This window comes from Pseudophryne corroboree, chromosome 2, assembly GCF_028390025.1.
Source record: "Pseudophryne corroboree isolate aPseCor3 chromosome 2, aPseCor3.hap2, whole genome shotgun sequence".
Lineage (NCBI taxonomy): Eukaryota > Metazoa > Chordata > Amphibia > Anura > Myobatrachidae > Pseudophryne > Pseudophryne corroboree.
The window spans coordinates 21,780,439-21,796,436 of NC_086445.1; the positions used below are offsets into that span (position 1 = coordinate 21,780,439).

The window sequence follows — 15,998 nt, forward strand, 5'->3', positions numbered from 1 at the left end:
CGCTCATTGTATGACAGGATGTGTGTAATGTAGGAGCAGCACTCATTGTATGACAGGATGTGTGTACTGTAGGAGCAGTGCTCATTGTATGACTGGATGTGTGTACTGTAGGAGCAGCGCTCATTGTATGGCAGGGTGTGTGTACTGTAGGAGCAGTGCTCATTGTATGGCAGGATGTGTGTACTGTAGGAGCAGCGCTCATTGTATGACTGGATGTGTGTACTGTAGGAGCAGCGCTCATTGTATGGCAGGATGTGTGTACTGTAGGAGCAGCGCTCATTGTATGACTGGATGTGTGTACTGTAGGAGCAGCGCTCATTGTATGGCAGGATGTGTGTACTGTAGGAGCAGCGCTCATTGTATGACTGGATGTGTGTACTGTAGGAGCAGCGCTCATTGTATGACTGGATGTGTGTACTGTAGGTGCAGCGCTCATTGTATGACTGGATGTGTGTACTGTAGGAGCAGCACTCATTGTATGGTAGGATGTGTGTACTGTAGGAGCAGCGCTCATTGTATGGTAGGATGTGTGTACTGTAGGAGCAGCGCTCATTGTATGGCAGGATGTGTGTACTGTAGGAGCAGCGCTCATTGTATGACAGGATGTGTGTACTGTAGGAGCAGTGCTCATTGTATGGCAGGATGTGTGTACTGTAGGAGCAGCGCTCATTGTATGGCAGGATGTGTGTACTGTAGGAGCAGCGCTCATTGTATGACAGGATGTGTGTACTGTAGGAGCAGCGCTCATTGTATGGCAGGATGTGTGTACTGTAGGAGCAGCGCTCATTGTATGGTAGGATGTGTGTACTGTAGGAGCAGCGCTCATTGTATGGCAGGATGTGTGTACTGTAGGAGCAGCGCTCATTGTATGACTGGATGTGTGTACTGTAGGAGCAGCGCTCATTGTATGGCAGGATGTGTGTACTGTAGGAGCAGCGCTCATTGTATGGCAGGATGTGTGTACTGTAGGAGCAGCGCTCATTGTATGGCAGGATGTGTGTACTGTAGGAGCAGCGCTCATTGTATGACTGGATGTGTGTACTGTAGGAGCAGCGCTCATTGTATGACTGGATGTGTGTACTGTAGGAGCAGCGCTCATTGTATGGCAGGATGTGTGTACTGTAGGAGCAGTGCTCATTGTATGGCAGGATGTGTGTACTGTAGGAGCAGTGCTCATTGTATGACTGGATGTGTGTACTGTAGGAGCAGCGCTCATTGTATGGCAGGATGTGTGTACTGTAGGAGCAGCGCTCATTGTATGACTGGATGTGTGTACTGTAGGAGCAGCGCTCATTGTATGGCAGGATGTGTGTACTGTAGGAGCAGCGCTCATTGTATGACAGGATGTGTGTACTGTAGGAGCAGTGCTCATTGTATGGCAGGATGTGTGTACTGTAGGAGCAGCGCTCATTGTATGGCAGGATGTGTGTACTGTAGGAGCAGCGCTCATTGTATGGCAGGATGTGTGTACTGTAGGAGCAGTGCTCATTGTATGGCAGGATGTGTGTACTGTAGGAGCAGCGCTCATTGTATGACAGGATGTGTGTACTGTAGGAGCAGCGCTCATTGTATGACTGGATGTGTGTACTGTAGGAGCAGTGCTCATTGTATGACTGGATGTGTGTACTGTAAGAGCAGCGCTCATTGTATGGCAGGATGTGTGTACTGTAGGAGCAGTGCTCATTGTATGACTGGATGTGTGTACTGTAGGAGCAGTGCTCATTGTATGACTGGATGTGTGTACTGTAGGAGCAGCGCTCATTGTATGACTGGATGTGTGTACTGTAGGAGCAGCGCTCATTGTATGGCAGGATGTGTGTACTGTAGGAGCAGCGCTCATTGTATGACTGGATGTGTGTACTGTAGGAGCAGCGCTCATTGTATGGCAGGATGTGTGTACTGTAGGAGCAGCGCTCATTGTATGACTGGATGTGTGTACTGTAGGAGCAGCGCTCATTGTATGACAGGATGTGTGTACTGTAGGAGCAGCGCTCATTGTATGACAGGATGTGTGTACTGTAGGAGCAGTGCTCATTGTATGACAGGATGTGTGTACTGTAGGAGCAGCGCTCATTGTATGACAGGATGTGTGTACTGTAGGAGCAGCGCTCATTGTATGACAGGATGTGTGTACTGTAGGAGCAGCGCTCATTGTATGACTGGATGTGTGTACTGTAGGAGCAGCGCTCATTGTATGGCAGGATGTGTGTACTGTAGGAGCAGTGCTCATTGTATGGCAGGATGTGTGTACTGTAGGAGCAGCGCTCATTGTATGACTGGATGTGTGTACTGTAGGAGCAGCGCTCATTGTATGGCAGGATGTGTGTACTGTAGGAGTAGCGCTCATTGTATGACTGGATGTGTGTACTGTAGGAGCAGCGCTCATTGTATGACAGGATGTGTGTACTGTAGGAGCAGCGCTCATTGTATGGCAGGATGTGTGTACTGTAGGAGCAGCGCTCATTGTATGACTGGATGTGTGTACTGTAGGAGCAGCGCTCATTGTATGACAGGATGTGTGTACTGTAGGAGCAGCGCTCATTGTATGGCAGGATGTGTGTACTGTAGGAGCAGCGCTCATTGTATGACTGGATGTGTGTACTGTAGGAGCAGCGCTCATTGTATGGCAGGATGTGTGTACTGTAGGAGCAGTGCTCATTGTATGGCAGGATGTGTGTACTGTAGGAGCAGTGCTCATTGTACGACAGGATAAAACCATCTGGTGCAGGGAAGCTTTACATGTTATGTCAGGGAAATAAAGGCGATTATTCTGTGTACTATATGAATCATGTGTCTGTCTCAGTTTGGTAATGTGGGAATATGCTGCAGGATATACACTGATAGATTTATGTCATTAAAGGGACGACGATCCTCCCTCTACTGAGTATAATGGTGACGTCTCCATTGTCATGGCCTAGACCCCCTGCTGGCATCGATGCCATGGCTGCCCACTCACTCCGCTGCCGCCTTATCTCTTGGCTCATTTCTGCTCTGTCCCTACCTCCTCTCTCCCTGCCCACTGGGGTCCCTCTGCTCTGTCCCCGGCTCTTCATGCCGTACACACCCCCTTCATTAGCCAGATCCTACAGGCTACTTAACTCTCAGCGTGTCCAGCACTGAGCTCACTGTCACCAATGACAGCTCTAACTCCTCCCACTCACCTACAAAATCCTCACCCACTCTTCTGCTCTCTATGGAGTCTAAGGTCCTCATTCCGAGTTGATCGCTCGCTAGCTGCTTTTAGCAGCATTGCACACGCTAAGCCGCCGCCCTCTGGGAGTGAATCTTAGCTTAGCAGAATTGAGAACGAAAGATTCGCAAAATAGCGAAGAGAAAATTCGTAGCAGTTTCTGAGTAGCTCGAGACTTACTCCTCCACTGCGATCAGTTCAGTGCTTGTCGTTCCTGGTTTGACGTCACAAACACACCCAGCGTTCGCCCAGACACTCCTCCGTTTCTCCAGCCACTCCCGCGTTTTCCCCAGAAACGGTAGCGTTTTTTCACACACTCCCATAAAACGGCCTGTTTCCGCCCAGAAAGACCCACTTCCTGTCAATCACACTCCGATCACCAGAACGAAGAAAAAACCTCGTAATGCCGTGAGTAAAATACCTAACTGCATAACAAATTTACTTGGCGCACCCGCAGTGCGAACATTGCACATGCGCAGTTTGCGAAAAATCGCTGCGATGCGAAGTAAAATAACGAGCGAACAACTCGGAATGAGGGCCAATGTACTAAGCTTTGGAGAGAGATAAAGTACCAGCCAATCAGCTCCTGTCAGTTTTCAAACACAGCCTGTAACATGGCAGCTAGGAGCTGATTGACTGGTATTTTATCTCTCTCCGCTTTATCTCTCGCCAATGCTTAGTATGTAGACCCCTATGTTGCCCTGCTCATTTACCCATGCCCAGCTCCAGGACGTCTCCCAGCCTCTGTAATGCCCTTCCATTCTCAACCAGCCTTTAATCGTGCACTTTGACCTCTCTGTTGAAGCCCACCACATACAGATTATAATTATGTATATATGTGAGTTTGTGACCTAGTCCTGCGTGGTCACCTTTGTCATGTTGCGGGATGCTCTGCCCCTTTATGCGGTGCCACCGATCCCCTGTGGCGCCATATGTATACTAGTTAATACTACTACACTCTTGTCTGCTGCTCCGGTCCTCACTCATTCAGCAACCGGCTGAGTCCGACTCCCGGGAATCGCAGGAAGTCAGAGAATATCTCGGATGTTGTGTTGCAGGGGAGCGTGCACGGTCTTCGCGGACAGCCCCATAGAAGTGACCTCTGCAGCTGCCGCAGACAGTGTAATGGTACAATAAATGTTCTGTCTGTGGCTGGTGCCTCCTCCCCATCTGTACGTCTGCTCTGGAAAGTCAATTACTGGCGGTAACATATCGGCTGCGGCAGAGGCGGCAGATGTTGGTATTGACCTGTTGGTGCCACGAGCGCTACATCTCAGCCAGCGAGGAATTATGAGCGTTCTATGTAGTTTATCAGCCAGCTTTACCTTTCCCCTCATACCCCCCTCGCTCCGCTGTACAGGCAGACACGGACTTGTCTTTAATAAGCACCCTCATGCAAAGGGACAACATTTGGGTGGTTCCACCATACAGCGCCCTGCTTTCTATGGTTCTATCTGTGTAATAACAGAAGACGATATGCAGCTTATTCCCCGTCTGTAATCACAGCCCAAACTTTCAGATATAGGGGGTCATTCCGAGTTGTTCGCTCGTTGCCGATTTTCGCAACGCTGCGAATAGGTGGAAAATGCGCATGCGCATGGTACGCAGAGTGCATGCGCTTAGTAATTTAACTAAGAACTTAGTAGATTTACACAAGCTCGAGCGAAGTTTTTTCAACGCTCGAGTGATCGTAGTGTGATTGACAGGAAGTGGGTGTTTCTGGGCGGCAACTCAGCGTTTTCACAGCATTTGCTAAAAAACGCAGGCATGCCAGGGAAAAACGCGGGAGTGGCTGGAGAAACGGGGGAGTGGCTGGCCGAACGCAGGGCGTGTTTGTGACGTCAAACCAGGAACGAAACTGACTGAACTGATCGCTATCTGTGAGTAGGTCTGGAGCTACTCAGAAACTGCTAAGAAATATGTAGTAGCAAATCTGCTAATCTTTCGTTCGCACTTCTGCTAAGCTAAGATACACTCCCAGAGGGCGGCGGCCTAGCGTGTGCAATGCTGCTAAAATCAATTAGCGAGCGAACAACTCGGAATGAGGGCCATAGTTGCAAATTGTTGCCCAAATACAGACATAGGGCCTATTTCAGGCCGATTGCTCCTCTGAGAATTTGCAGAGGTTTGCGATCGGATAGTTGCCGCCCAGACAGAGTGAAAATCCACCCCGTGCAAGGCTGCGTACGCGTGCAAAAAGATTTGCGAATGCCGGTCAGCTGCAAATCCGTTCACAACTCACTCACCATCGAATGAATTCCAGTCTGTGCGTAGCCCAGCACTTACTCCTACAGTGTGATAGAATCAGGCTGATTGGGGCCGGAGCTGACGTCACACACCCGCCCTGAAAACGCTTGGACATGTGTGCGTTTTTTCTGACACTCCCAGAAAATGGTCAGTTACCACCCACAAACGTCCTCTTCCTGTCAATCAGCCTGCGTTCGCCTAGCGATCAAAAAAGACGCAGGCTTTTTTCACAGTTTGGGCTCACGCCTGCGCCTTACGATCTCTATGCATGCGCAGTCATTCCATAATCGTCCACCTTGCGATTTCGCACAGCAGCCATCAGGTCTGAATTAGGCCCACAGTTAGTAAATAATCAGAAACAGTAAGTCTGGTGGTGGCAGCTCTGTGCTGGATTCGCCCCCAGGTAAGTACGGCACAGGTCTCCTGTCAGGGGTGTGCTCGGGCTTACTGTACCTTAGTTTCTGTAGGGCACACAACACCAGAGTTGGATGCAGCGAGTTGGATACTTCATTATTGGGGACCCATCAGTTCTCCATAATAAATATTGATGTCCTCTTGTAGTTCCAGCATCTTTATAACCCACGATCACAGCTGCCCTCATATGATACGCCCTACACTCCGCTACCATGTCCCTCTCTCCCTGCCACCAGCTGTGTCGACGGGATGGTTACTACAGCCCATGGTATATACTGTATGTTAGAACCAGACATTGGGGCAGATGTATTAACCTGGAGAAGGCATAAGGAAGTGATAAACCAGTGATAAGTGCAAGGTGATAAATGCACCAGCCAATCAGCTCCAATATGTAAATTGACAGTTAGGAGCTGATTGGCTGGTGCGTTTATCACCTTGCACTTATCACTGCTTTATCCCTGTCTTATGCCGTCTCCAGGTTTAATACATCTGCCCCATTTTACCAATGTGTCGTTATACGTCACCTTCTCCAGGATGTGGCTCATGTTCCCTACAACTCCTATATGATACCCGGAATTAACCCCTGTGTTTCTCTCCTCCCAGCTACACCGAGGTAGACGAGCACAAGATCCAGCACTGCTTCTGCTACACGTCCACCGTCCTCACCAGCACCCTGGCCTTCCAAAAGGAGCAGAAGCTAAAGTGCGAATGTCAGGTGAGCCCCTTTCCCCCCCTCGTACAGGTGCCACCGCCGTGGGAGTGTCGCACAGGTGGACCTAGGGGTCTCGCTGCTTGTCCTGTATGTCTCACCAGTTCTGTTCCTTTAGGGTGAGAACCTGCAGAGAGAGAATCGCAGGTGGGATAAGAGGAACCAGCTCCCCATTCTGTCTGTAGGGTACACCTATAAATGTCCCCACGATGGCTCCCAGTACAGACTGGTGTCAGACTGACAGTGTTGTGCGAGTGACCCTGGGATTAGCTGTACGTTTCCAGTCTGCGGCAGTCGTGCAGCGGCTCCTCTGATGAACGCATCATCACTATAAGGACCAGGCGTAGCTAGTGCCTTCTAAAAAGACTGGGCATAGCTAGTAGGTACTCGTGGAAGCCACACAGGCTCCTGCTAGATTAAGGGCCGGGCGTGCAAAGACCAAATGGGCCATTACCTGGTCTGCAATCTTCAGCAAAGGGTTAAGTGTAAGCTCTTTTGTCAAATTTTGACATGGGATCATGTACTTGGCGTGTAGAGTTGCACATCAGTGCAATTTGTATAACATACGTGTTTCCATACTGCGCATACGTCTTCTCTGGGTGCCCGGACGCCGTGCCATAATGTCATGTAGCCCTAGGCTCGTCAGCATGGGGGTGAATTCCCTAAGGGGATAGGGCCCATAGACAAAACGCCCCTTCCCCCCTAGCCATATACAGCCCTGTGCTGAAAGTGCTAACTCTCTTCTCACACCCATGGTTGGCGTGTGGTAATTAAGTGGTTAAAAAAAAAGGTTAAAACTGGTGTAAACGATAGGCCCTGTGATGCCTTAAGTGTTTGGGTGTGCTGGCATTTGTGGTTCTACAAGTGACAGCACAATACGGCATCCAGAGCCTCCTGGGACCTGTAGTTCACATGTAAAAAAGAAAAGAAAACCCCACTTTAAAATAAACGACAGACACATTGAGAAACCCCTTTATAACAAATAATAGCGCCCCCCCCCCCCCATAATAAGCAAAAAACGTCAAATGTCTGAGTACGACGCTGTCACTTCTGTGGTTCTGCATCCGTCAGTACAAGGGAAACGTTTTCTATGAAGTTGAGCTGAAAATAAAATGATTGCTATCCAGAGTAATCTTACAAAGCCGTTAATTACCGAGATCAGGCAGTGTACGCAGCTGGAGGAACTCGTCTAACGCCGCAGTGGATCTGCGTAATGGGACATCTCACAGTGGGGAGACGCAGACTGCCAGGAGCCGATGTTAGCTGGAGGATAGCATTCACATGGCTGTAACCAGGCCTAAGTGCACGGGCAGACACATCGGTACAGGCGCCGGGGAACGATGGCGAGATGCTCGGAGCATGGATAGGCGCACTGCCGTACTTCATGGGATACGCCCTGAGTTACTGAGGCCGGGGGGGTCGTTTTACAATTCACAGTGGACCCATTCTCCCTAGGGACCGATGTCCCCATTCTTAGGTCCTGTCACGCTCGAACAGTGATTACAGTTTGTCTATTTGAGTTATAGAGATGCAGAGCATTGTGATTCACAGACTGTTCTGCAGATGATCTCACAATCCAGGAACAATCCCAAAACACATAACTCCCAACATGTTGACGAGATTGTCCCAACTTGCAAATCTCTAAAGGGTTCTTGGTCCTAGAAATCTATTTTGGGTGGACCTAGGAGTCTGGGTTGGGCAGATTGTAGGAGGGGGGCTTATTTGTGTGACTTAAGGGGAGTTATGCTGAATAGGAATTAGATTAATCCATTAGTTCCGGAAAGCCAAATCGTTCTCGTACAGTAAGTTTGTTTTATAACCCTGATATTATCACCGCACGTTAATGGGCCAGAAACTCATTTTGATTTAGAGTTAGTGGTTTTGCTCAGAAAATTGAGATGCTTGCAGGAAGAGGCCAAACGCTCCTTTAGCTGGCAGGACATGCTGAGACTTGTAGTTCTACAGCAGCTAGCGAGCCCCTAAGCTGATGCGCTACACACTGGTGGTACACGCTGGAATGCGGCTGTTACTGGTTTCATCACACGACCTACAGAAAAGGGCGATTCAGTTAGTACAGCGCCGCAAAGGCGAGATCGTTATTTATAGAAGAGGAGGAAAATCAGATGAGTACTGAGTACAGGAATGAACGTTCTCTCCGTGCCCTGTGGTGCGCTTAACTGTCCAAACCAGGCCCTGATAGCGGATCATAGCTCTGCCACCTAGTAGCGGCCAGTCTCCCCACATTGCTGCATATCCATACAGCCAGGGACCTACCACTACGTCTCAGCCTTTCCCTGCTGCAAATCAGCGGATAAGCAGAGGGATTAATTAGATCTAGTCTTGCAGACGATGAGTGTGCCTCGGGGGGTCTCACTGCTCCGTGAGTCTGATGCGGGTCACTAACCGGGGGGAATAATGTACTGAAAGAAGCAATAATTACCCTCTGGAACTGGAACCCAAAGGGACAGATGTAGCAGACTCAGACCAGCTTATACTGGGCTCTGCCACACGGCAGACGGGCGCACTTCTGACTGTCAGTGCTGTGTGCGGGGTCATGCCAACAAATGTCAACTTCACTTGCCCCAGAATTGCTATTATTTAATGTTGCGTTTTATAAGAATGGTGGTACATCCAAAGAACAGCCGCCCAGCTAATGTGGGCAGGGAGCCCCCTACTCTGCCCCCTACCACAATACAAAAGTCACATGATTCAAAGTGTCGGCTGCACTGAGCAAGGAAACAATACATTACTGTACAGTGTTACTATACAGAATGCTATGCAACAGTATATAGCTCCCAATGGCAGAGTAGACAGCAGCACATGGCAAAAACAGGGTCTCACTGTGACTTGTAGAGACAAGCCGGGGAAGACAGAGGTCAGAAGCTACAGGGAAGAACTGTGCTGCATCTGTGGCTAGTGACAGGGTCTGATCCGTTCCAGGGTTAGGATGTGATGCAGGGTATGGAGACCAGGGAGTAGCTACAGGGAAGAACTATGCTGCATCTGTGGCTAGTGACAGGGCCTGATCCGTTCCAGGGTTAGGATGTGACGCAGGGTAGGGAGACCAGGGAGCAGCTACAGAGAAGAACTGTGCTGCATCTGTGGATAGTGACAGGGCCTGATCCGTTCCAGGGTTAGGATGTGACGCAGGGTAGGGAGACCAGGGAGCAGCTACAGGGAAGAACTGTGCTGCATCTGTGGCTAGTTACAGGGTCTGATCCGTTCCAGGGTTAGGATGTGACGCAGGGTAGGGAGACCAGGGAGCAGCTACAGGGAAGAACTGTGCTGAATCTGTGACTAGTGACAGGGCCTGATCCGTTCCAGGGTTAGGATGTGACGCAGGGTAGGGAGACCAGGGAGTAGCTACAGGGAAGAACTGTGCTGCATCTGTGGATAGTGACAGGGCCTGATCCGTTCCAGGGTTAGGATGTGACGCAGGGTATGGAGACCAGGGAGTAGCTACAGGGAAGAACTGTGCTGCATCTGTGGCTAGTGACAGGGTCTGATCCGTTCCAGGGTTAGGATGTGACGCAGGGTATGGAGACCAGGGAGTAGCTACAGGGAAGAACTGTGCTGCATCTGTGGCTAGTGACAGGGTCTGATCCGTTCCAGGGTTAGGATGTGACGCAGGGTAGGGAGACCAGGGAGTAGCTACAGGGAAGAACTGTGCTGCATCTGTGGCTAGTGACAGGGCCAGATCCGTTCCAGGGTTAGGATGTGACGCAGGGTAGGGAGACCAGGGAGTAGCTACAGGGAAGAACTGTGCTGCATATGTGGCTAGTAACAGGGCCTGATCCATTCCAGGGTTAGGATGTGACGCAGGGTAGGGAGACCAGGGAGTAGCTACAGGGAAGAACTGTGCTGCATCTGTGGCTAGTGACAGGGCCTGATCCATTCCAGGGTTAGGATGTGGCGCAGGGTAGGGGGACCAGGGAGTAGCTACAGGGAATAACTGTGCTGCATCTGTGGCTAGTGACAGGGCCTGATCCGTTCCAGGGTTAGGATGTGACGCAGGGTAGGGAGACCAGGGAGTAGCTACAGGGAAGAACTGTGCTGCATCTGTGGCTAGTGACAGAGCCTGATCCGTTCCAGGGTTAGGATGTGATGCAGGGTAGGGAGACCAGGGAGCAGCTACAGGGAAGAACTGTGCTGCATCTGTGGCTAGTGACAGGGCCTGATCCATTCCAGGGTTAGGATGTGACGCAGGGTAGGGAGTCCAGGGAGTAGCTACAGGGAAGAACTGTGCTGCATATGTGGCTAGTGACAGGGCCTGATCCGTTCCAGGGTTAGGATGTGACGCAGGGTAGGGAGTAGCTACAGGGAAGAACTGTGCTGCATATGTGGCTAGTGACAGGGCCTGATCCATTCCAGGGTTAGTATGTGACGCAGGGTAGGGAGACCAGGGAGTAGCTACAGGGAAGAACTGTGCTGCATCTGTGGCTAGTGTCAGGGCCTGATCCGTTCCAGGGTTAGGATGTGGCGCAGGGTAGGGGGACCAGGGAGAAGCTACAGGGAAGAACTGTGCTGCATCTGTGGCTAGTGACAGGGCCTGATCCGTTCCAGGGTTAGGATGTGACGCAGGGTAGGGAGACCAGGGAGTAGCTACAGGGAAGAACTGTGCTGCATCTGTGGCTAGTGACAGGGCCTGATCCATTCCAGGGTTAGGATGTGACGCAGGGTAGGGAGACCAGGGAGTAGCTACAGGGAAGAACTGTGCTGCATCTGTGGCTAGTGACAGGGCCTGATCCATTCCAGGGTTAGGATGTGATGCAGGGTAGGGAGTCCAGGGAGCAGCTACAGGGAAGAACTGTGCTGCATCTTTGGCTAGTGACAGAGCCTGATCCGTTCCAGGGTTAGGATGTGATGCAGGGTAGGGAGACCAGGGAGCAGCTACAGGGAAGAACTGTGCTGCATCTGTGGCTAGTGACAGGGCTAGATCCGTTCCAGGGTTAGGATGTGATGCAGGGTAGGGAGACCAGGGAGTAGCTACAGTGAAGAACTGTGCTGCATGTGTGGCTAGTGACAGGGCCTGATCCGTTCCAGGGTTAGGATGTGATGCAGAGTAGGGAGACCAGGGAGTAGCTACAGGGAAGAACTGTGCTGCATATGTGGCTAGTGACAGGGCCTGATCCATTCCAGGGTTAGTATGTGACGCAGGGTAGGGAGTCCAGGGAGTAGCTACAGGGAAGAACTGTGCTGCATCTGTGGCTAGTGACAGGGCCTGATCCATTCCAGGGTTAGGATGTGATGCAGGGTAGGGAGACCAGGGAGTAGCTACAGGGAAGAACTGTGCTGCATGTGTGGCTAGTGACAGGGCCTGATCCGTTCCAGGGTTAGGATGTGACGCAGGGTAGGGAGTCCAGGGAGTAGCTACAGTGAAGAACTGTGCTGCATGTGTGGCTAGTGACAGGGCCTAATCCGTTACAGGGTTAGGATGTGACGCAGGGTAGGGAGTCCAGGAAGCAGCTACAGGGAAGAACTGTGCTGCATCTGTGGCTAGTGACAGGGCCTGATCCATTCCAGGGTTAGTATGTGACGCAGGGTAGGGAGTCCAGGGAGTAGCTACAGGGAAGAACTGTGCTGCATATGTGGCTAGTGACAGGGCCTGATCCGTTCCAGGGTTAGGATGTGATGCAGGGTAGGGAGACCAGGAAGCAGCTACAGGGAAGAACTGTGCTGCATATGTGGCTAGTGACAGGGCCTGATCCATTCCAGGGTTAGCATGTGACGCAGGGTAGGGAGTCCAGGGAGTAGCTACAGGGAAGAACTGTGCTGCATATGTGGCTAGTGACAGGGCCTGATCCGTTCCAGGGTTAGGATGTGACGCAGGGTAGGGAGTCCAGGGAGTAGCTACAGGGAAGAACTGTGCTGCATCTGTGGCTAGTGACAGGGCCTGATCCGTTCCAGGGTTAGGATGTGACGCAGGGTAGGGAGTCCAGGGAGTAGCTACAGGGAAGAACTGTGCTGCATATGTGGCTAGTGACAGGGCCTGATCCGTTCCAGGGTTAGGATGTGACGCAGGGTAGGGAGTCCAGGGAGTAGCTACAGGGAAGAACTGTGCTGCATCTGTGGCTAGTGACAGGGCCTGATCCGTTTCAGGGTTAGGATGTGACGCAGGGTATGGAGACCAGGGAGTAGCTACAGGGAAGAACTGTGCTGCATCTGTGGCTAGTAACAGGGCCTAATCCATTCCAGGGTTAGGATGTGACGCAGGGTAGGGAGACCAGGGAGCAGCTACAGGGAAGAACTGTGCTGCATCTGTGGCTAGTGACAGGGCCTAATCCGTTCCAGGGTTAGGATGTGACGCAAGGTAGGGAGACCAGGGAGTAGCTACAGGGAAGAACTGTGCTGCATCTGTGGCTAGTGACAGGGCCTGATCCGTTCCAGGGTTAGGATGTGATGCAGGGTAGGGAGACCAGGGAGCAGCTACAGGGAAGAACTGTGCTGCATCTGTGGCTAGTGACAGGGCCTAATCCGTTCCAGGGTTAGGATATGATGCAGGGAAGGGAGACCAGGGAGTAGCTACAGGGAAGAACTGTGCTGCCTCTGTGGCTAGTGACAGGGCTTGATCCGTTCCAGGGTTAGGATGTGATGCAGGGTATGGAGACCAGGGAGTAGCTACAGGGAAGAACTGTGCTGCATCTGTGGCTAGTGACAGGGCCTGATCCGTTCCAGGGTTAGGATGTGACGCAGGGTAGGGAGACCAGGGAGCAGCTACAGGGAAGAACTGTGCTGCATCTGTGGCTAGTGACAGGGCCTAATCCGTTCCAGGGTTAGGATGTGACGCAGGGTAGGGGGACCAGGGAGTAGCTACAGGGAAGAACTGTGCTGCATCTGTGCCTAGTGACAGGGCCTGATCCGTTCCAGGGTTAGTATGTGACGCAGGGTTGGGGGACCAGGGAGTAGCTACAGGGAAGAACTGTGCTGCATCTGTGGCTAGTGACAGGGCCTAATCCGTTCCAGGGTTAGGATGTGACGCAAGGTAGGGAGACCAGGGAGTAGCTACAGGGAAGAACTGTGCTGCATCTGTGGCTAGTGACAGGGCTTGATCCGTTCCAGGGTTAGGATGTGACGCAGGGTAGGGAGACCAGGGAGTAGCTACAGGGAAGAACTGTGCTGCATCTGTGGCTAGTGACAGGGCCTGATCCATTCCAGGGTTAGGATGTGACGCAGGGTAGGGAGACCAGGGAGTAGCTACAGGGTAGAACTGTGCTGCATCTGTGGCTAGTGACAGGGCCAGATCCGTTCCACGGTTAGGATGTGACGCAGGGTAGGGAGTCCAGGGAGCAGCTACAGGGAAGAACTGTGCTGCATCTGTGGCTAGTGACAGGGCCTGATCCGTTCCAGGGTTAGGATGTGACGCAGGGTAGGGAGACCAGGGAGCAGCTACAGGGAAGAACTGTGCTGCATCTGTGGCTAGTGACAGGGCCTGATCCGTTCCAGGGTTAGGATGTGACGCAGGGCAGGGAGTCCAGGGAGCAGCTACAGGGAAGAACTGTGCTGCATCTGTGGCTAGTGACAGGGCCTGATCCGTTCCAGGGTTAGGATGTGACGCAGGGTAGGGAGTCCAGGGAGCAGCTACTGGCAAGAACTGTGCTGCATCTGTGGCTAGTGACAGGGCCTGATCCGTTCCAGGGTTAGGATGTGACGCAGGGTAGGGAGACCAGGGAGTAGCTACAGGGAAGAACTGTGCTGCATATGTGGCTAGTGACAGGGCCTAATCCATTCCAGGGTTAGGATGTGACGCAGGGTAGGGGGACCAGGGAGTAGCTACAGGGATGAACTGTGCTGCATCTGTGGCTAGTGACAGGGCCTGATCCATTCCAGGGTTAGGATGTGACGCAGGGTAGGGGGACCAGGGAGTAGCTACAGGGAAGAACTGTGCTGCATCTGTGGCTAGTGACAGGGCCTGATCCATTCCAGGGTTAGGATATGACGCAGGGTAGGGAGTCCAGGGAGCAGCTACAGGGAAGAACTGTGCTGCATCTGTGGCTAGTGACAGGGCCTGATCCGTTCCAGGGTTAGGATGTGACGCAGGGTAGGGAGACCAGGGAGTAGCTACAGGGAAGAACTGTGCTGCATCTGTAGCTAGTGACAGGGCCTAATCCATTCCAGGGTTAGGATGTGACGCTGGGTATGGGGACCAGGGAGTAGCTACAGGGAAGAACTATGCTGCATCTGTGGCTAGTGACAGGGCCTGATCCATTCCAGGGTTAGGATGTGACGCAGGGTAGGGGGACCACAGAGTAGCTACAGGGAAGAACTGTGCTGCATCTGTGGCTAATGACAGGGCTTGATCCATTCCAGGGTTAGGATGTGACGCAGGTTAGGGAGTCCAGGGAGCAGCTACAGGGAAGAACTGTGCTGCATCTGTGGCTAGTGACAGGGCCTGATCCGTTCCAGGGTTAGGATGTGACGCAGGGTAGGGAGACCAGGGAGTAGCTACAGGGAAGAACTGTGCTGCATCTGTGGCTAGTGGCAGGCTCTGATCATGAGGCCTTCTGTCAAAACGGCGCCGGTTCCTACTGGCTGGCACACCTCTTGGTCAGCTTTTCCTCTTGCTGCCGCAACTTCCTTCCCAGCTGCTACAGGGGCTGCCTGCACCTCTGTCTATGCTCCTGGGGCTCTTACAGAGCCACAATGTAATTCTCCTCCGTGGTTAAGGCAGTCTCTGGGCGTTTTGCAGTGTATTAGGCTCCATCACTGTAGCCCAGTGTCTGGTTGTTAGAGCTCTCAAAATGATTACCTGTGAGTCCACCCGATTCAGTCTGACGATTCTCCTCACCTGCTCCTAGTGACTTCCCGGTACTGGCCTCGGCTATTCTCCCAACATGATTCTGCTCATTCCTTGGTACCGCATAGCCCATTGGGTTCTGACCCGTTCCTGTCCACTGCACTCCAGTACAACTTTATGGCCATTCCCTCTGCCTGCCCTCCGTTCCTTCATACCCACTATTTCGAGGGGTTGTGCAACAAATACCGTCAGTTCAGGATCCAAAGAGTCAGAAGACCAACAGTGTGATTCCGACTGCCTGTATCCTGACACTTCCCAGTAAATATTTTACCCTTCCCAATCTATACCATAACCCGGCCCACCCGCAGCCTAAGACTGACCTATCCCTTCCGCAGCCTTACCCTAACCCACCCCTCCCACAGCCTAACCCAGCCCTCCCGCACCCTAACCCTAACCCTCCCCTCCCACAGCCTAAGACTAACCCTCCCCTCCCACAGCCTAACACTAACCCGCCCCTCCCGCAGCCTAAGACTAACCCTCCCCTCCCACAGCCTAAGACTAACCCAGCCCTCCCACAGCCTAACACTAACCTGCCCCTCCCGCAGCCTAAGACTAACCCTCCCCTCCCGCAGCCTAACACTAACCCAGCCCTTCCGCAACCTAACACTAACCCTCCTTCCCGCAGCATAACCCTAAACTCCCCT

The 15,998-nt window shown here is 52.1% G+C and overlaps 1 protein-coding gene across 1 annotated transcript in view; it reads left to right on the forward strand.

The window, feature by feature from the left end:
* Positions 1-15,998, forward strand: part of PDE2A (phosphodiesterase 2A) — an 859,648-nt gene that overhangs the window by 751,758 nt on the left and 91,892 nt on the right. The window contains exons 10-11 of the mRNA XM_063950594.1: positions 4,249-4,394; positions 6,455-6,566. Coding sequence (XP_063806664.1) covers positions 4,249-4,394; positions 6,455-6,566 — 258 coding nt within the window. The remainder of the gene's footprint in view (positions 1-4,248; positions 4,395-6,454; positions 6,567-15,998) is intronic.